The sequence below is a fragment of the Molothrus aeneus genome, chromosome 2 (genome assembly GCF_037042795.1).
Source record: "Molothrus aeneus isolate 106 chromosome 2, BPBGC_Maene_1.0, whole genome shotgun sequence".
Taxonomy (NCBI): Eukaryota; Metazoa; Chordata; class Aves; order Passeriformes; family Icteridae; genus Molothrus; species Molothrus aeneus.
The window spans coordinates 77,825,945-77,846,104 of NC_089647.1; the positions used below are offsets into that span (position 1 = coordinate 77,825,945).

The window sequence follows — 20,160 nt, forward strand, 5'->3', positions numbered from 1 at the left end:
TGCACACTGACAAGCAGGAAATGTACTGTATTTCTCACGTGGTTCAGTGTTTGTGTGTCCATGTACACACCATTATCCTGTTTTCCTTTTAAACATATTACTTCAATGAAGAGAGGACAAGCATGCTGCTTAATTAATTCTTGCTTTATAAAGAAGACATTCTGGCCCAGATTGATCATGGTACAGCTTAGGTACCTGCAGAGGTATCTGACTTTAGATCATTCTGTATCCAGTCAGTGGAAGGGTTGAGGCCCTCCCAGCCGTGGTTTGGACCACCAGAGATCAGAACTGACATTGCTAGGCACCCATCTCTTTCTGCAAACCATTGCAGGTACTTAGGATAGCTGTACTCCTAAATCAGCCTTTCACAGGACTAGGAAGGATGATTTGAGGCTTCAACATATTTCTACTTATGACTGTCATCCCACATGCAAATTTCTTCTGTAAGCAATAGCTGTTACTAAATTAGCTTTACTCTATTTTGTTACTGAATTAGCTGTTACTGAATGGGCATTACTGAATGCCTACAGGAAAAAAAGGACAAGTAAAGGATGTTTTTCTTACAGTTAAAAAAAAATGTACCTTGCAGTTTGTGATCACTGTATAGATCTGAATTATTTCAAATACGTCCTATGCCATAAAATGTTTACTTACTTCCTATTTTTTTTTCACAACCAATAATAAATTTAATAGTTTGAGACTGCATTTTCTTTAAAGTTTTTAAAGTGTAACTGAAAACAACAGAGATGTAGCTATAATTAGAAGCAGTATATTATAATAGTAGCAATAATAATAACACTTATGTTGGTGTTGGGGTGTGGTAGGGTTGATTGTTTGCTCAGTAAACAAAAAAATTCAATTTGAAGCACCAACCCTTGAGCACCTGTCAGTACCATTCTCCAAAACTACCTGAAATATTGGAAATTATAGTAGGAAAATCTACTTTGAATAAAATAATAGTTCTTACTATTATGTTTTCAATGGCTTTAATGCAGCCTGCTCTTACATGCAAGAATATTGATTTATGTTACATTATTGTTTAAGGTGGATTTTTGTGTTAATTATGCCAGAACTTGATTTGGTATGTAATTAATGCTGCTTCAGTTTAGCTAGATATGCCACTGGAGCAACACATTTCCTAAATATTTTTGTAAATGGGTTATATTTTCACTTTACTTGCTAGAGTCCTCTATTTAATAATTATCAAGCCTCAAATGAAAACCAGAAAAAGGTTTGTTCTCCTGTGCATTTCTCTCACTGCTCATGCACAGGTTCTGCTGTGGACTGTACCTTGCTCTTGGTTAGCCTTGCTCACTGTCAAACCCAAGGCCAGCCTGTGATCCCATTTCAATTGCAACAGGACATTAAAAGGGTGTGCAGTGCTTCTCAGAGCCACCCTGTGCACTGCTGGGGCTCAGCTCTGAGTTCTTCAGGGAAGGGATTGCACATTTGTACTTGGATTTTTGGGTTTGTTGTTTGGGGTTTTTTTTTAATGTGTCAAACTACTGTTAGAATTGCAAATAAGATCGGGGTTTTTTGTCTGTTGAACTTCAGCATGTCTTAATGCAGTGTTTTATCTTCCAAATCCTACCTCAGAGACACGTGGGGATTAAAGCATCTAAGGGAACAAGTCAGGTTTGGCACTATTTGAAGCAAATGTCTTCTGTTTAAGATTTAACTGTGATTCATAGTTAATTGTTTTAAACTTGTCACCATGGTACCAACAAAAAATTCTTAGGAATACAAAGTGACTTTTGAAACCTGTCCTGACTCTCAGATCGCCACCGCTGAGGCACGCAGAGTAGCTCTGCATCCATTTGGGGAAATTCCCCATGTGTGGTGCTCAGGTGGGCTTTACCTTGGCTCCAGAGGAGATTTGGGCAATATTATTATTATTGTGCCACCCACTTGGTTATTTCAGCTTTCATCCCAGTCCCTGGGTCTCGGCGCAGGCCCAGCCTGTCTTTAGCAGACCTAATGGAGAGGTGCAGCAGCAGCACACCCTCAGCAAACCCCCGAGTCAAGAAAACTTCCCTGCACCCCTACAAACACCCACTGCTGTTTGCTGACAAAGGGAGCTCTGGCTTTGCCCTCTGTCTGCAGGCAGTTTCCCACTGGCCCTGTGGCACAGCCCTGGCTGGATGCTGGATGGTGATGCTGGAGGTGGGGAACAGAGCTGCCCCCGGGTGTGGGGTGTGCCAGTCCCTCTCCCCAGCTGGCACACACGGCCTCACTGCCCTTGGCCCTCAGTGTTTGCCAGCTAGAGAGGCTGAAACAGGCCAGCTGCACCCTGGGCTTCTCTTTTCTCTCTCTTTTTGCCTCCCCTTTGGAGAGCTTTTTGCCCTTCACATTTCTTTAAATGCACTTGTCCTGTCTCGATGAGTTTGTCTCCTAAAACTTCTTCAGGATTCCTGAGGCAGATGATGTTTCTTGGCAAACAGATGTGTTTGTAAAGAATAAGACAGCCAACTACAATTTCCAAAGGTGTCTCAGGAAGTTCATATTCTCTCTTTTCCAGGGAGCATTTACTTTCCGCGGGAGCATGATCGACATGCCATTACTGAAGCAGGCACAGAACATTGTTACACTTGCCACAGCCATCAAGAAAAAATGAACTGGTAAATGAAGCTCTCGCCATGGGGCCCCAGTAGCTGTTTTAAAAGATGACTATAATACTTTGGGGAGGGGGAAGGGGGGTGTAAAATTAAAGACGTCAGGCTTAAACAGAAATTAATTTCCATTTTGCAGATCTGTCATAGTTTGCTTGCTGGAATTGCTAATTGCTAAAACTATTCCCAACTCAAACCACTGCTCACTCCTGCATGGCCCATGTTCTACTCATAGCCTGCAATGAAGTTACCTCATCAAATCTGTGACATCACAGTAATTACTGCAAATGTGGGAGTGTGACTTCAGGGAAAGAGAAAGGCAAAACATGAGCCCTGAGATCTGTTAAAAGAGCAGATGGAAACTAATTCAATTCTTTCTATTTCTTTCTGTGCTTCTTCCTGCTCTGATGCAGAACTCCTGGCAGAAAGGAGAAAGCCTCGAATAATTACGCACCAGTTGAAATAACTGAGATAAAAATCTTTACCCTGTGTGAGCTTTGCTTTCCCCCCACACTGGCCTTCTGTAAGTGTGCAACAGCCATTAAAAATAATGCTCCAACAATGCAGGGCTCTTGACTTTCTTCTCCCTTTTTTTTAAGCAGTCTCTATTCAGAGAGTTTCCTCCTGGAAGCGTCCAGCCCGGGAAGGGTTGGACGGCAATAAACTTGTAGTTTTTGGAGACACAATGCAGCAGAACTTGTGCATATGGTCTCGAGTCAGATTTACATCACATTAGGGATACGGCTACAGATCATGTGGGCTGTGTGGTTAACGGGCTTAGTAAAGCTGTTTTGAAGAGGTTAACCCAGCTTGTAGTAAGGGTAAATAAACATAACAACCAGGCATTGTCCTCTATTCAGCATGTACTCTTATATGGAGGGCTAAAGGGTATTGAAGCTGCAGAGGATCAACTTGTGGTTGCCAGAGGACTCCAATGAAGTTTGAAACACCAACAATCAGAGATTTTGTTTCTGTTCCTCATTAAATCATGAGCTTTTGTGCTCAGACTATGAACGACTGTTCTTTAAGAAATTAACAGAATGGGAAGTTTTAAACTATGCACCAACCTTTTCATGACCTACACAGCAGCAATGCTGCTGCACTTAGACAAACACCGCGGGGAAGGCTGTTCTGTTTATTTTAAATTGTAAATAGAAAACAGTTGTTTTTTAGTTTCATTTCTCACCGCCTCCATGGCCATTTCACGTATGGAGCCACAGTGCCTTATTCCTCCCGTTTCCCCGCTTAGTGTGTTTCCCCTCCGTCTCTGAGCAGCGCTTTCACTTATTTGGGGTTATTTTTGGTTTAATTAAGGGGAGAGGAAAAGGGGGGAGGGAGAACCCCACCATCCGGCCCGCGTGGATGCAGCGAGGGAAGGGAGCGCGGGGGCGGCGGGAGCGCCTCTCCGCGGCTCCCCCGGGAACGGCGGGGCCGGCCCGGCAGCGGCAGCGGCAGCGGCAGCGGGAGCGGGAGAGCCGCTCAGCCCCGTCCTGCTCCGCCGGGGCGGCCCCGGGAGAGCCCCCGCAGCCCCTGCGCGGAGTTCGGGATGAGCAGCCAGGGCCGACCCCCCTCTCCCCCTCCGCCACCCGGGTCCCATCCCAGGCGCTGCCGGGGCATCCCTTACAGCGCGGGGACCTCCGCGCTAATCTGATTAATTAAAGACTACCTGCTTATATTGCAGCTCCCCCTCATCCCCGCGCGTTTCAGGACACCCTCCGTTATTAATTCCAGGCTGACTAAATTACGGGCAGCGCTATTAAAACATTATCAGAACTAATGAGAAACAATTACTTAGGAGATGAGCTGGGACGAGCCGTGGCCGGGCACGCGTGTCGCTCTCCCCGCAGATTGCGTTAATAAATCATCAGGTGCACGGCAAGGCGGCGGCGGGGCCTGGCGCGGGGCACGGAGAATAAGACATATGAGATAAGGGTTGTTGGGGTTGGTGTTTTTTGTGTGAGTTGGCTTTTTTTCCTTTTTTTTTTTTTTTTTGGGGGGGGGGTATAATTTTTACATTAATCTCAATAGGACGCGTGTGGTGTAGATGGTTTCATTCCCTTGATTCCGCGCAGAAAGAGGGAGCGGGGGGGAGGGAGGAGTAGGATGAGGACGATTTCAAACACGAATGTCTTCATTGTTTTAGCGAAGTCGGAGTGGCCAGGCTGAGCAGCCCGCGGGAGCTGCCCGGACCCGCACCCACGGCTCGCCCGCGCTCGGCGCCTCCTCCCCCCGGCAAACACAAGGGATGGGAATATGGGAATACACTCTGCCGAGGTGTTTACGCGCCCCCTCCCTCCTCCGCAGCTGACTGCTGAAGGAACTTCGTGACCCGTACGCGGAGAAACCGAATATGCAAATAAATTGCTGGATATATTCCGATTTTTCCTTAAATTTCCCTGACACCCACCCCTCCAGCGGAAAATGCCGCTTCCTTTTAACAGCCTTAACGATTTTTGCTTTATCAAAAATAAAATCCGATTTATTTGGCTTTTCCGTTTACTTTCCGAAGCTCTCCGTGCTTTTCCGGCTTTATTCTTCTCCTCTTTCTTTCTTTTTCTTTCTCTCTTTTTCTTTCCCTCTGGTGCTAGGCAAGCAATTGATGAAACAAAACAGATTATAAGATTAGCAGCAGGATTTTGTGCATATTAATGATAGGGAAGGGCACCGAATGGGTTTGTAATTGCAGATCTTGCGCTTGGGATTGGGAACTGTAGCCCTGCTACAGCAAAGACCCCCCTGTGAGGTTTTCACATTGGAACTTAGGGGAAAAGTGAAAAAGTAATTACCAGAGCACAACACTGAAATGTTAAAGCACTTATTCTTTCTTTCAGCGTTCTGTTTTAAAGGGGGAAAACGGGCAAAATGGAAAATAAATTGCTTTCAAATAAGTAGGTTAGCACCTGAATGCTGGTGCGCATTTTCCCGGCTTTTTTTTTTTTTTCCTTCTTCTTCTTCTTTTTTTTTTTTTTTTTTTTTTTTAGAATTCTAACAATTATTTAGCCGGGCATTGCCGACCATCCAAGCAGCAGAAAAGGGGGAAGGGAGGGCAGGGAGACCTCGGGAACACAGGGGTACTGCGCCTGTGAGGTTTGAAGCAAATATCTCCAGGAAAACTCTTCAGAGATGCCGTTGGAAATTTAGTGGGATTTTTCTGGGGCGTTGTTGTTTGGTTTTTTTTTTTTTCTTTTGCTTGGTTTTGGTTTGGCGGGAGTTTTTTTGTTTTGAAATCGGGACTTGAAAGGAAAAAAGATTGCTTTGGTTTTCTCTTCGACACGAACATCAAACGGTATTTTAGCAAGGGATGCGTTTCACGCCCACAAATCCCTTACAGGAACGGCGTATTCCTCGCAATATCGACAAGTAACCTGACACTGAATTTTCACTCTTATTAAGGGTTTCTCCTTGTTTCTTAAGCTGCTTCAACCCCCTCTGAGCTTACTTTTCCTAAACTCCGGATTTTTGCGTTTCAAACCCAGTGCTCCTTCACGGACTTTTCTAATCCTTCTCTCCCGTGATTAACGGCCAGAGATGGTTTAGCTTTAATGGCACCTACTCGCGCTTATTGTTTTAATTCTGTTTTCAACGGAAAATCAATGTATCTGGTGGAAATTAGGCTTTGAAAACTTTTTTTTTACGAGCCAATAAAACGGAGAATCTGCTCCTCGGGCAGTAATTCCTGATTTTGAATTGGAGAAGGAGGGGGGTCGGGGGGGAAACCAACTTTGACTGCATTTCATCCATCCCATCCCATCCCTCCAACCCTCTTCTCCCACTTTCACCTCCCTCGGGTTCAGAGCACGGCAAAGTCCCGAGGCAGGGCTAGTTTATAACAACTGTTGTAAAGGTTAAAAAGCGGGAAGAAGGGAATGAAAGCTCGTGCCGGCAAGTCCACGATCTTCTCTTTTTCCCCATCGCTGCGGCTGGGGAGTGCGCACTCCGCGGACGGAGCCCCGGCGGGGCAGGGGGGAGCACTGCGGGTGGCTTTGGGGTGCTCGGGTGGCTTTGGGGTGCTGGCACTTGCACCACGAGGTGCCCCGCAGACGGGAGGGGTGTCCTGCCCCCCCGGAGCAGATAAGCGGTGCCCGGGCGGCAGCAGGAAACTCCCGGAGCGCTCCGCACCGCCGCGGGACCGCCGGGCTGCGGCCGTGGGACGGACGGACGGACGGACGGATGGATGGACGGATGGTCAGTCCGCAGGGACCAGAACTGTCCCATGACTTCCTGGGCTGCTGCCAGGAGCCCTGGACATAGAGGAGAAAGGGAAGGGGAAGGAAGGTAGAAGGAGGAGGAGGCGATTTAATCACATTCATTACTCTGCCACAAAAACGGCCTCCTCCAGCCACCCTCAGAGCCACAGCATCCCTTCAGTGGGGACCAGGGTGCCCCTGGAAAGGCCACCTGCAGAGTGGTGCACACACACACTCACACACACACACATTCACACACTCTCATGCTCACACTCTCACACTCACACACACTCACTCACACACACATTCACACACTCTCACACTCACACACACACTCACACACACAAACTCACACACTCACACTCACACACTCTCACACTCACACTCTCACACTCACACACACTCACACACACACTCACACTCACACATTCACACTCACACACACACACACTCACACTCACACACTCACACTCACACACACTCACACTCACACACTCACACTCACACACTCACACTCACACACACTCACACTCACACACTCACACTCACACACACACTCACACTCACACACACAAACTCACACACTCACACTCACACACACACTCACACTCACACACTCACACTCACACACACACACAAACTCACACACTCACACACACTCACACTCACACACACATAAACTCACACACACACACACACACACACTCACACTCACACACACACTCACACTCACACACACAAACTCACACACTCACACTCACACACACACTCACACACACTCACACTCACACACACACAAACTCACACATTCACACTCACACACACACTCACACTCACACACTCTCACACTCACACACACTCACACACTCTCACACTCACACACACTCACACACACACTCACACTCACACAAACTCCAGCGTGGCACCAACAATGCTTGCAAGGGACAGCACAGAAATTTGTGCTCTCCGTTTCCGTCTCACCTTCCCTCCCCCTCACCATCCCCACCTGGTCTTGTCCTCATGGTGCTCCTTCAAGACTCCCTTTGCCTCCCAGCACTGGCTGTCCCTCATGGGAACAGAACAGGGGCTTTCCTGCTCACCCTGGGCTGCAGGGAATGGGATGCACAGTGGAAATGTCCTGTGTATGCCACACTTCAAGCAGGGGAGAGATCAGACAGCCTCACTGTGCTTAGGGTTAGTACTTCCCCAATTCACTCTGAAGCTCCCAAAATGTCATATCAAAGCCAGTACCATAAGATGATGCTCAGAATGATGTCTTCAGAAGTGCAAGAGGCCCTGTTTCTAAATCTGTTGCAGGTGCCCACTGCCTGCTGGCAACATTTGAAACTGATCATCCTGATGAGAATGAGGATTAATAAATGCCTATGCTACCTTCTTGGGCCTCTGTAATTTAAAATGTGATTCCATGTAGCTTTGGATCTTCTGTTTAGAATTTTGTTCCTACTTCTTCTAGTGCTGCTAATGGTATTAAAGCTGTGCTGTCATGCACAAACACCAGTTACGAATTTTCTGAGCTGAAGCTTGCTGAAGGTCTCTGTGTGACACATGCCTGCAATAACCTAGAATTATGGAAGATGTTCATGCTGCTGGGAAGACCTAGCCTAGGCTTCCAGATACCTGACTTCCTTCCTGGCCTGCTTTTGCAGTAGCCCCTAATACATTAAGTAGTGTTTGTGCTTGTCTGTTGCTCTATGGGATGCCACTGGAAGTGCTTTATGTTAACTCTCCATGTCCTGCTCTCCCTTAAAATGTAGCTTAGATACAGTTGGTAGTGCATGTATCTCTGCAAATCTGACCACCACTGACAGCCCTGCCTCCAGATTTGTCACCAAGAGGCCTCTGCTTGTACAACACAGAATTAAATACTTGCAAAATGAGAGGGAAACCAGTGGCAGTGGATGGGAAAGAGCTGTCTGCCTACATCATTGGTATTACTGAGTGAGAGCACAGGCCAGGGGAAAAATCACTTCCACCCTCCTCAATCATCAGCACCTGGGCCGCCAGCGAAGAGTTTGTGTTTTACTGTGAACTACTGGAGGAAGGTTCCCCAGCTCTGCGGTGCTTGGTGGGAATGCAGGGAAGAGCCTTGGTCTCTGCCCATGAGATGCCTCCAGAGGAGCTCACCCTGCAGAGGCTGCCCATCCCTGCCTGCCCTGTGTGACTTCTGGGGCACTGGTGAAAGCTACCTGCTCATTCGAAAGCATTCAGGCACTTCCAGCTCCACATCATGGCTCTGCTCAGAGACCACTTAAAATATGTAGTAGGGAGAGAAATCTGTTGCTTTCTTTTCAATCAGTTTTGAAAAACCAGTTCCTCCTGAAAGAAAAGGCCAGTCCTGTGCTAATGGCAGATCCTCTATTGGTGCAGTTCTAAGGTTTTGCAAAGAGGTGCAAAATGGAGAGGCAAGCTGTGTTAACTTACTTCACCATATGGACTAGTTGGTGTCTAACATTTTGTTGAATATTAAGAATATGCCATAATTTACAGAAAAAGGCAGGCAGTAAGTTCAGTAATTAAAGGTAAATATGTCTCTACATTGTGGCTATATTAGGAATTCTTTGTTTAATGTTTAACAAGCATTTTTTTAAGTGGGTATGTGAGGGTGATGTGTACAGAACACATTTACTGACAAAGCCTAAGGAAATGAGTGTATCTTTGTGCCTAGGTTTTCCTAAAGCATGCACTTTCCTGAGTATAGGCAGACAGAGAAAATTGGAAGGCTGTCCCATTTCATGTGGAGGGAAGATGTAAAGACATGTGCTTGGTTCTTGGCCTTGCTCCCCCATCACTGACATCAGTTTGTGTCAAGTTTACCAAAAAACCCTGCTGCTGTAACACTCCATTTGAGAGGCAGGGGGGAAAAGGATAATAAACTTTTTTTCTTTTAATTGCTTCCCTGGCTATAAATTAGCATGCATTGGGCTATTTTTTTTAACGTGAACAAAAGCACAATTGACTACAATTGCTTAAGCAAGGCTTAGGCAAAAGTAGGAAGGGAGTTCTGAGCCTCAAGGCTCCCCTGTGTATTGAACCTGAGCAGGGGGAGGTCTTGTCTGTGCCCAGAAGTTGAAGGGCACCGAGAGCTACAACAAAACAATAGGGATTTTTATGTTTCACTGACTGTTTTTGCAGCTGCATCTTCCCCCCTCCTCCTTTCCCCCCATTATTTCATATGAGAACCAAGTATGGAAATAGAAGCCATGGCTTTCCCTCTGGATACAGTCAATGTGCATAAAACCAGGGCAGACATCAGCAGAGAGCTAAGGTTGGTTATAACTCAGCATTATGAGCAAAAGCAGAAATTGTTTTTCGCTTCTACAGCATATTTCATGTCTGCCAACACAGAAGTAAACACAGGGCTGAAGCCCAGCTGCATTGTGAGTTCAGTGTGCTCCTCTTTGCATCACTGAGGTTCCTGATGGCATTTGAAGAGAGGCTGGCAAAACCCACTGAGTTCTGCCATTAAAGGTCCCCTTCCATGCTTTCCTCCCATTCAGCCCTGGAATATGTGGCAAACCACCTTTTCCCGTGGCCAAAGCTCATCTGAGGGGATTTTTGTCCGGAGCTGTCTGTGGAAGCCCTTATGCTGTTTCTCCTCTGTTGCATCCAGTTAGCAGCCTGAACAAAAACCAACTCCAAGTAAAAGTAGATGGGCATGTAAAACAGCTTGCAAAGCAGGTGTTAACAGAGATGTGGCTAAAGAGGTGGGGGAATTACTGCTAGAGAGCGGCTGAGAAAGGGCTGAGGAACGGGGGTGGAGAGGACAGATGCCTATTCCCTCATACCCTGCAGTGGAGTCATCCCTTGTTCTCTGCATCCATGAGCATCTTCGCTATTGTAAAGCAAGAAAGAATCTAATTGAAAGCCAGTTGCACAATGAGATGAGTTGGTAAAGAAAAGGGCTGAAGTTTCTCTAGAAAAGGCAGGTAAGGTAAGCATTTGCCACAGGGCCTTTATGAGGGGGTAGACTAGGTGTCTACCCAAGGTCTTCTAGGAATTTTTTATAATGTAGCAAATCTTTGATGCTACAAAATGTACAGGGATGGAACGAAACAAAAGGATAAAGAGGACTCTTAAAAAATGAACAAGGGAGGAACTGGAAATTTACTTTCTTACCCCTATATTTTTTCAAGCTATTCTTGCATCTTAGTTTGCTGCCTAGATAGCTACACTAATGAACAGCTTCTCCCTTTGAAATTTTTTCTTTCTTTCTTTCTTTCTTTCTTTCTTTCTTTCTTTCTTTCTTTCTTTCTTTCTTTCTTTCTTTCTTTCTTTCTTTCTTTCTTTCTTTCTTTCTTTCTTTCTTTCTTTCTTTCTTTCTTTCTTTCTTTCTTTCTTTCTTTCTTTCTTTCTTTCTTTCTTTCTTTCTTTCTTTCTTTCTTTCTTTTTCTTTCTTTCTTTTTCTCTCTCTCTCTCTCTTTCTCTCTCTTTCTCTCTCTTTCTCTCTCTTTCTCTCTTTTCCTTCCTTCCTTGCTTCCTTCCTTCCTTTCTTTCTTGCTTTTGACCTACAACACTGCTATTTAGAGAGATAAAGAAGTCCCTGTATTATTGCATGGGCCCTCCCTGATTTATTCTATGTTCTTCCTAACTCAAGCACCTTTGTCTCAGGGCAAAGTGGTGATGGGCTGGAAAACCCAGATTATGGTCTTCTGAAGGGCAGGTACCCTGCCTCATCCACTACACATTCACTTGCAGAGATATCTGTCTCCTGAGATACCTTCCCATTTCATTTATAAGGAGCCATGTGTGAGGGCCCCTCTCCCATGAGTGTGTCAAACCTCCCCCCATCCAGAAATCTGAGTAAATGCTGAAGGTGTGACCAGGCAGTTGTGACTTCCAGGGTGGGTTTTCTGACTGCATTTCATGTATCAGTGACACAGCAGTGACTCCAGAGCACCAAATCTTTCAAGCTAAAACACCTTACTACTGCTGGTCAGGTTCTGAAGGTTTCTACATTCTTTAAAATGGGAGGGTTTTTAGTTTGCACCTTATTTTAAAACAAATTTACCCCAGAGGTAAATAATTCTCTTCTTATTGTATTATAGAATGGAACATTTGCAAAAGTCATTACAACCCTCATATTTGAATCAATATCAGACTAATATTCTGTTATCCAAAGTTGCCAGTTATTTTTTTTGGCATTATTTTGGGTGATTTAAAAGTTGGTGTGTTCTTCACTGTTGCCATTAGAATTATATAAAGCATATTGTTTACAGAGCCGTGAAAATGCTTTAAAAGCAGCAATCGTCCAAATTGAAATTTATTTCATCCGAAAATGTCCTGAACATCCGGGTGGTAATAAACATCTTTCAACTGCATACAAACTGTGAATTGTATTTGAAATTAAATCCCCACATTAAAATCTGCATTGCTGAACCTCCCACTGGCAGCCACTGTTCTTCTGAATAGTGACATCTTCCCTGGCGCTGGTGGGGCCAGAGCTCTCGCACAGATGTTGCTGAATGGCTGCTTATCACTCTTCCCATACTGGGACTTTACAGCCACACATGCCAAAAAAGTACAAAGGATGCAAGGTGTGTGAGGAATACAGGGGGGGCACCTCAGATTTAGTAGCTATAGATGTTTTTGTCCTAACACACAAGGGTGGGAACTGCTTTATAAACCCCTATTAAAGCAGCATATTGCTGATGTCACAAATTATGTCATTTTTCAGCAAGCTGTTAGGTAGCAGCAGGATACTTAGAGGTCCCAATCTGAGTGCACAGCTTGAAGCCTCATCATCCATTGAAGTCAAGGAAATACTCCAGTCCCCTGGCCCTCTGTTTACAAATAATATATCAAGAATCAGGATGCCCACAAATGAACTTTTAGGCACTGAGCTAAAGGAAATATGTTTGTGAATGTGTATCTCTAGACATATATATATATCCATACTATGTATTAGTCTATTTTTGTATGTGCATTTGTGAGTAATGCAACTGAAGTCTGCAGTCTGACATGAGATTTTCTTTAAACCATCATTTTTCTTTATTCCTTGATATGCAGTATGGATTCTTCATGACCAGTTTTGCACACAAAATCCCCACCAAAGTTAATCCACATCAAAAGGGGGTATACCAACTACTCTCATTTTTTCTCCTCTTTAAAACAGTGAGGGTATAAAAGACCTCTGATTTAACAAAAACTACATAGGAAGATATTTATCTATAATGGAGTTGTGCAAAATAAAATAGCAGAAATGTCTATATATTTACTCATTAGTACAGCAGAACAGCTTGTTGGAGGCTCTCCTCATCTCTTGGATAAACCATATTTACTCAAATACATGCTTTCCCCCCCCACTAGAGTGGAGTACATCACTGTGTTTTTCCAACAATTCACATGCACTTGGGAGACAGCAGCCTACATTAGAAGACATGAAATACATAGTATGTGGCCTGAGGTTGCAAGACAGATGAAGAGAAGGAATTAAATCCAGAGCTGGCTGTGCCAAACGCATCAGTGGGTGCTTTAACCCCCCTCCCCATGCATTAGTGGGAGCTAAAGATGCAGTGTCAAGGCACAGCTTTGAATTGCTTGATTTTTGCCAGCGTGCTAACATCACTCCCCTGGCAGAATGAGGGTCCTGGCAGGGAGATGGATTAGATGGCCAAACGTGGCATTTTAATCCCCACACCCTCTCCCTACACCAATTCCAGTATTTTGCTACTCATTTACTGACGTAGTTGGCGGTAACTTCCTCTACTGGAAATATTACAGGGTTGGATTAGCTTTTCCTCTGCAGCTATCCCTGATTTAATTACCACTGCAGCTATCCCCCACTATCTGCACCATAAATACTGTTGCTTACAGAAACATGATTACAGGATTAGAGTTATTGGGCCCCCGCCCAGACGAACGCAGTGACACAGCATAGCACTGGCACCTCCGAAAGCTGCACTGACCTCAGGCATCTCTACATCAAAGGCCATGGCCACAATCTGAGCTTCATTAGCTTTCAAGGCTGAAGTTACGGGAGCACTACTTCCTCAGCCACTAATGGGAAACATTCTCCTCCATTTGCTGTTGAGGTGTTAAAAGTTTCTCTTAACATCAGTTACTGAGCTACAGCTTCACCGGTATCCCAGTAAAATAAAAATGAGTTGTGGAGTGGGAGCTGAGCTCAAATTGAAAAGCTATGTTGGACATCCCTTGCTCAAAGAAAGGGCAGTCACCAATGCAGGGATGCTTTGTGAGGGACTACAGGGGGAGGTGCACCCCAAATCCTAGACTGGGAACCATAGGGAAATTCCCACAGCTCCTGAAGGGTTTCATGTGGTTGTAACCAACTGTTTAATGATGGAGGTATGTGAAGGAGGCTCTGGTTTTCATTTGTAGGATGTGATGAGGGTGACTATGCAGCTAGCTGCAGCTCAGAGCATCATCAGGTCCATATCCATCACGAGAAATCTGTGATCTGTGGTGATAACTCCTCCAGCCCCCCTGGGTGGATCTCAACCTGCCAAGAGCAAAGCTGGGGGGTAACATTTAATTCCAGAGGGAAAAGCTACTCAGCAAGGTCATAAAGCACTAAGTTGGACCTGACCGAATTTTTCCTTCTAGCATACATTCCCTATGTGGAAATTTCTCTGAAATTTCAGTATACATCCGTTTCCCTTTGCACAGCTGGAACATTTGTGTTTCCTTTGTCTTGTCTATTTAGATGATGCATTCTGGCATACAGGTCACCTCTTACTGTGTTTGCACAGCTCTAGCAAAGCAGTTTGGGGCTTGCAGTCATTTTTGCCATAATTGAAGAAACCAGGTAAGTGTCTAGGTGATGTGAAAGAAACACCAAGGTTTCATGACTCCATCCAGAAGGGGGACAAGATATTTGTTCCATGAAAATTTTTGAGAATGGTAGGACAAAGTCCACCACAGTGAGCACAGAAAAGCAGGAACTGGTTTTGAACAAGAATTAGGAGGCTGAAATACATAATTTGCATTAAAGAATAAGAATTGTTTTTTTTAATATTAAAAAAAAAAGAAAGAAAGAAAAAGAGGAGAGTAGAATAGAGCTAGAGGGTTTACACTGAAGGGCCTGCTTTTCTTTTTTCAGTCCAGCTAGGCTTCTCTGGTGCTTTGCCTATGGGATTATAATTTCTACTTTTTGAGCTGGTGCTGGATAAAGTGGCTTGCCCATGAGCCTCCCAGCTGGGCCAGCTGGATAAGATGGGCTGGTCAGGTGCTGCCAGGGATAAGGCTATGGAATTACAGGCTGGCCTCTGGAGCTAAGCTGCTCCTTCTCCTCAGGAGGCAGGAAACTTTCCCAGGTCTGAGGAGCTCCTTGTGGCTCGAAGATTTTGTGGAAGATATTAGCAGGCTCACATGCCACCTTCAGAGTTTTCTCCAGCTTGTATGTTTGATAAAGCTTAGAAGCTTTCTTCAGCTGGCAAATGTAACTTAATCTCTTGGGTTTGTTCTGCCCTAAGCATTCTGTTCATGTTATCAGAGCTCATTTCAGTTTCCCAAGCTTAGGACTAGGTTAGGAACTGAGGCATGTTTAGAAACTAGACTAAGAAGAATTCTGCTGATTTTCAGCTAAGTACATTTTCACCACAGAGCTTTACAAAAAGGCATTTATTTCCTAGGAAGTTGTCACTGGATTTCTTCTTAAATTAAATTACTATCATTCAAAGAAATAGGAAATTCCTCCTTATGTGTACATTTTTCATGAATTACTGATTCTTTCCAGGCTTCCCCTTTCCAGGGCAGTGACCCCCAGCTCAAACACTGCAACAGCTCTCTGACCAGTGACGACTTAACTATTGCAGCAGCAGCCACTGCTGTTTCTGTTACAGCAGAAACCCAAGCCCTTTGCTTTGCAAACCTGGCAAGTATGTGACGTTAATTGGAAGCACTCACTCCCTTTACTAAGATCAGGGGTGGTGTGAAGGCATAGGTTGACCCAGGGAAAGTAAAGAGGGCTCTTCTCCCTGTCATCACCAGGACCTGCAGCCCTTACTATCATTGCACATGACACACATACAGCTCTACAGTGATTTTCATTTTCATTATTTCAATGGCTTTCATTCATAATTTTTTATAATTTTCATAATTTCCATTATTTTCTCACTTTGGGACAAAGCAGAGTGTGGAGTGTGGTACAGTTAAATGAACACAAAAAGGCTGAACAGTGGTAATGGGGTCCAGGTGAGAGAGTGGCTCTTTAGAGCTGGCACGTTCTTTAGAGGTGATGTATACCAGTTTCTGGTGTGTCACTAATGATTCTTGCTGTACTGATTTCAAGGTACTTAAGTCTCCGTTGAAGGGTCTAATCCAAAGCCGAGAAATGTGGACAGGAATTTTGTATTGAGAGGAGCCAAAAAAAGCAAAGTTTTAAAGATCTGGAAAAAAATATTTCTAAGATTGTCTTTATACAAGAAAATAAAATGGGTGAGGAAAACAGTTTTTCTCTTCTTCTGGCTTGCCAGCATGCTTTGATGGAAAACAGGGAGGTGATTTCAAGAACACTTGCTCCAGCCTCCTGTTCACAAGTAGCAGGAAGGCCTGTCAAACCTGTCAAACTCCTTGAGCTCCTGGGGTTTACAGACTTCTCTAACCTACCCCAAGCTAAACCACAATCCCATAAAGAAGCCTTTTCAGTAAAACCTTCTGCCATTTGCCTGAAGCCAACATATCACTCATTAAAAAAAATATATATTTCTCATTTGGAAACATCCCTTCCCTCTGTGCTCGCTCTCTCCTGGTGAAGCCCCGAGCAATGGCCTTGCACCATCAGTTTTTTGCAGAAATCTGCCACCACAGGGTGTGTCAGAGCCCAGAATCTGCAGTCCATACAGAAACCAAAGCCTTGCTGGTCCAAGGAGAGTCTGGTTTGGGTAAGGACTGCAGAAATGACCTGGCTTCAATCAGAGTTCAAGGTCAGTGTTGGATGGCTTGCATTCATTTCTGTGCCTTGCCTCTTGGCGGACTTCTCCGAGCTCCTTGACTCCAGCTAGCTGCCAAGGTGCATGGCCTACACTCTTTGCTAGAGGTCTAGGAGAGACGTCCTGGCAGCCTGGCCTTTGCCCTTTCTTTCACTCCCTATTCTGCCTCATCCTTTCCCTGAAATTTGGTGTGAAAACAAAAGGTCTGAGATAATTGCGACCAGTACCAGCATTCATCTTCATGCTGCTCTCTCCAAACTCCCCTCTGTACCTGCTCTGCTGGAATATGGAAACATTCAGTGCCACAGATCCAAGATTCCAGCTGGCCATGGAACAAATCTCTGCAATGCTCAGGACCACTGCTCTGTTATGGTGTCTAATCCAGTGACAGAAATAAATAGTAGCCCCAAAAGTAGAGGGCAGACGTGAAGCAACAGTCATTTTGGAGGCATTTCTGATTTGTTTGAATGGAATTGCAGGGCCACATTCTGCCCTGCTTGACCAGGGGTTTGTCAGCTATTTCCCAAAATTATTTTGGGCTTGTCCCAACTGGCATATGTCTTTGGCAATTATCTGACTAGTTATATGTCAAATCATTTTCTTTGATTTATAGGTGGCAGATCAGAGGACAAGGCACCATATTTTTTTCATGTACTTGCTGAGAGCAACAGAATCACACTCAAAGTCCATCGTGGCAGAACCATAGCAACACCATAATGAATAAAACAGTGATTCCTCAATGGGAGCAAAATGTGTCAACTTCAAGCTGCAATTGATTCACAATATGGGAGGCACACTCTGGCAAGAGTTAAACACTCATCAGTACATGTATCATAAGGGCAGAGGGAGAGCAGAAGTAAATCTGTTGACAACACAGTAAACAATGATACCATAAAAACTAAAGCAAAACTTAAAACATACCCCAAAATACAGGTTTTGAAACCTGGCACTTAGTCTGTGCTATGAGCTGAAATCTTCTTTCATTTTACATCTGCTCTTACTTAGCAAACAGCTAAAAACTCTTCAGCAGAGGCTGCAATGTTCATACTGTGTGAAAAAGGATCAGTACATGGACAATATTGTAATTGTTGTTGTCCAGAATGCAAAATATGAAAACAAAGTTAAAAGGAGAGAGAATCAGCCTAACATACTTCCTTAGGACCTAGAGCTACTGACTCCATAATTAAGCCCCTTAATAGACACAACCAGACATGTGACAGGAAACATGAATTAATCTTCAGTTCATTACCCAAGTTCCCGTGGACTGGGACCTCTCCATGGCAGAGGAACACACACGTTTTGAGGTAATACTCATGCACAACCATGGATTTTATCCAGAAGTGGTGCATAGCCCTATTTATTAACAAACACAGACAACTACTGTAGTTGTTGATTTTATAAATGTACTTGCAGGAAAGAATACAAATGTAGCAAGAACAATGGACAGAAATACTTAAGATGCTCTGACAAAAAACTCCTGCCTTGTCTTGAAGCTCTTTTCCTTTATGCTTCATGATTTTGTTACTTAAGCACGACCACTGTAGTTCAGGATGAATAATGGCCAGCAAGCCAGGAATCCTGTGTCCAAGGGTGTGTCCTGGGCTCCCAATGAAAAGGATGAAAACACAGACTTGCACTCCAATGCACTTCCACAGCCTACTCACCTCCTCCATCTGTAAAGGACAGCGAGATACCCCAGCTCATTGCACTGCCTCAGACCCTGCACCAACCCTGATCTGTGTTTTGTAAGGGCCAGAGTCCTTACAAAAAGTTCACATAACAAGTAATTAGGATAAACCATCTATTCATCTGGGACCTGAGCAACTCAGATGAGTAGTCAGTCAGACCCACTCCTGTGGCAGTCTGTGCTTTGGGTGTTAGGTCACATTTTTTGGTATAGCCAAGCTTGGAAAGGTACAGGGGAAAGTTGGAAAAGTGTTCATAGTTCCGATAAAACAAGCAATGTCCTCAAAATTGTATTTACAAGTAGCCAGTACTTTGCCTCAGTTTTATGCATGTGCTAAAACTGAGGATTGTCACACCAGAGGGCTAGGGGGAGGCAGAACAGATCCCAGGACTGTTCACTTTGTCTGGGAAAGAGTTGACAGGATACACAAAACCAATTCATGTTGGAGGCAGCCATGTTGGCTTCTGCTCCACTGTAAAGAAAAATGTTTGCCACATGGAATCAGAAAACATTGGCAGGAAAATAACTTTAATTTCCAAACCTGAAAAAGAGTGTTGCAAGCACTAAAAAAAAAAAAAAATTAAAAAGCAGGGAAGGAGGAGAGTAACATTCACCTGGACTCTCTGATTATATCTTCAAACTCTGACCCTATGATGGGCACATTTGAAAGAAATGAGTTTGTGAAAGAGATCTTAACAGTGACTTCTGAATGTAAGATGGGGAAAAGCATGTGTACCCATCACACGTGGGCTGGGACAAGGATAAACAGATACTTTTTGGAGGAAGGCAATGCAGCTCTCCCATCCCTGTTACCAGCACAGAGATGTGGCTGGCATTACAAATGTGTGCATGTAGTTATATACACGTATTGGAAAAGGCAGTGGAAGAAGTCCCAGCTATAACATGCACTCTGCAAACATCCAACCTTCTACATTTCGCATTATTTACACCTTGAGTCAGCTTAAAACTCAGAAGAAAGACAAAAAGCATATTTATTTCTAGTCAGTGTCATCAGAGAGTGGCAAAAACCTTTTGAGACATTTTGTCTCATCTACAACCTCCCATGCCTGTTGTCATTTGCCTCCTGAGCCTAATGGAAACCTGCTCTGGATGGTCTGTCCTTTGTTATTCTTTCAATTTCCTTGTCTTTTATTTATTTCCCTTGCCTCTCAAGAGCCATTCAGAGGTCCCATTACTTCCTGCTGGCCAGGGAAGGCTATGAGAACAAATAGTTACATTGGATTAAAATACACACACTGTCACAAGAAAAACAGAGGGAAGGGGGCAAGGGACTTGCTTAGCAAAGGGTGGTGGAAGTCGTGGGACAGAGAGCTGCCAGAAATATTAAAGCAGGGTTTTATGTCAAGACTTCTTTTAGCCATGATCTCTGCAAGGAACAGAGCATCTGAATTCTAACTGTGGTAGTGCTGCAATTTGAACCTGCATATATTGAATTAGTTCAATGTTTCCTTTGGATTTTAAATGAAAGTGTGTTTGAAATAATGCAAATTACAGGTTTTGGCAGTGTGGATTCTCCTGGTGCTGGAGGGGCCAGTCACTGCTACAGCAGGAAGAGGAGAGCTCTCACACAGTGTGCTTCTCCTCTGCAGCAAAGAATTCACAGAATTCACAGAAAGGCGCTACACCGACCACCATCCTAGAGGAACACGGGACAATTGCCAGAACCATGGACAGCATTAGCCCCCCATCTCCAGGGCAAATGAACCCTGTGGTCCATGCTTGACCCAGGCAACAGCAGATTGTAT

At 44.5% G+C, this 20,160-nt stretch overlaps 1 protein-coding gene and 1 long non-coding RNA gene across 5 annotated transcripts in view; one reads left to right on the top strand and one right to left on the bottom strand.

Annotated features, from left to right (window-relative positions):
* CLYBL (citramalyl-CoA lyase) overlaps positions 1 to 5,096 on the top strand; it is a 168,420-nt gene extending 163,324 nt beyond the window's left edge. The window contains exons 8-9 of one of the 4 annotated variants that reach the window (XM_066545144.1): positions 2,519 to 2,618; positions 4,753 to 5,096. In XM_066545144.1, coding sequence (XP_066401241.1) covers positions 2,519 to 2,614 — 96 coding nt within the window. In that variant the 3' untranslated portion in view covers positions 2,615 to 2,618; positions 4,753 to 5,096. Of the gene's footprint in view, positions 1 to 2,518; positions 2,619 to 2,748; positions 3,172 to 4,752 lie in introns of those variants that run through there. The other 3 variants (XM_066545143.1, XM_066545142.1, XM_066545145.1) reach the window with 3 other exon arrangements.
* LOC136553531 (uncharacterized) overlaps positions 1 to 20,160 on the bottom strand; it is a 72,077-nt gene that overhangs the window by 41,838 nt on the left and 10,079 nt on the right. The window lies entirely within an intron of this gene.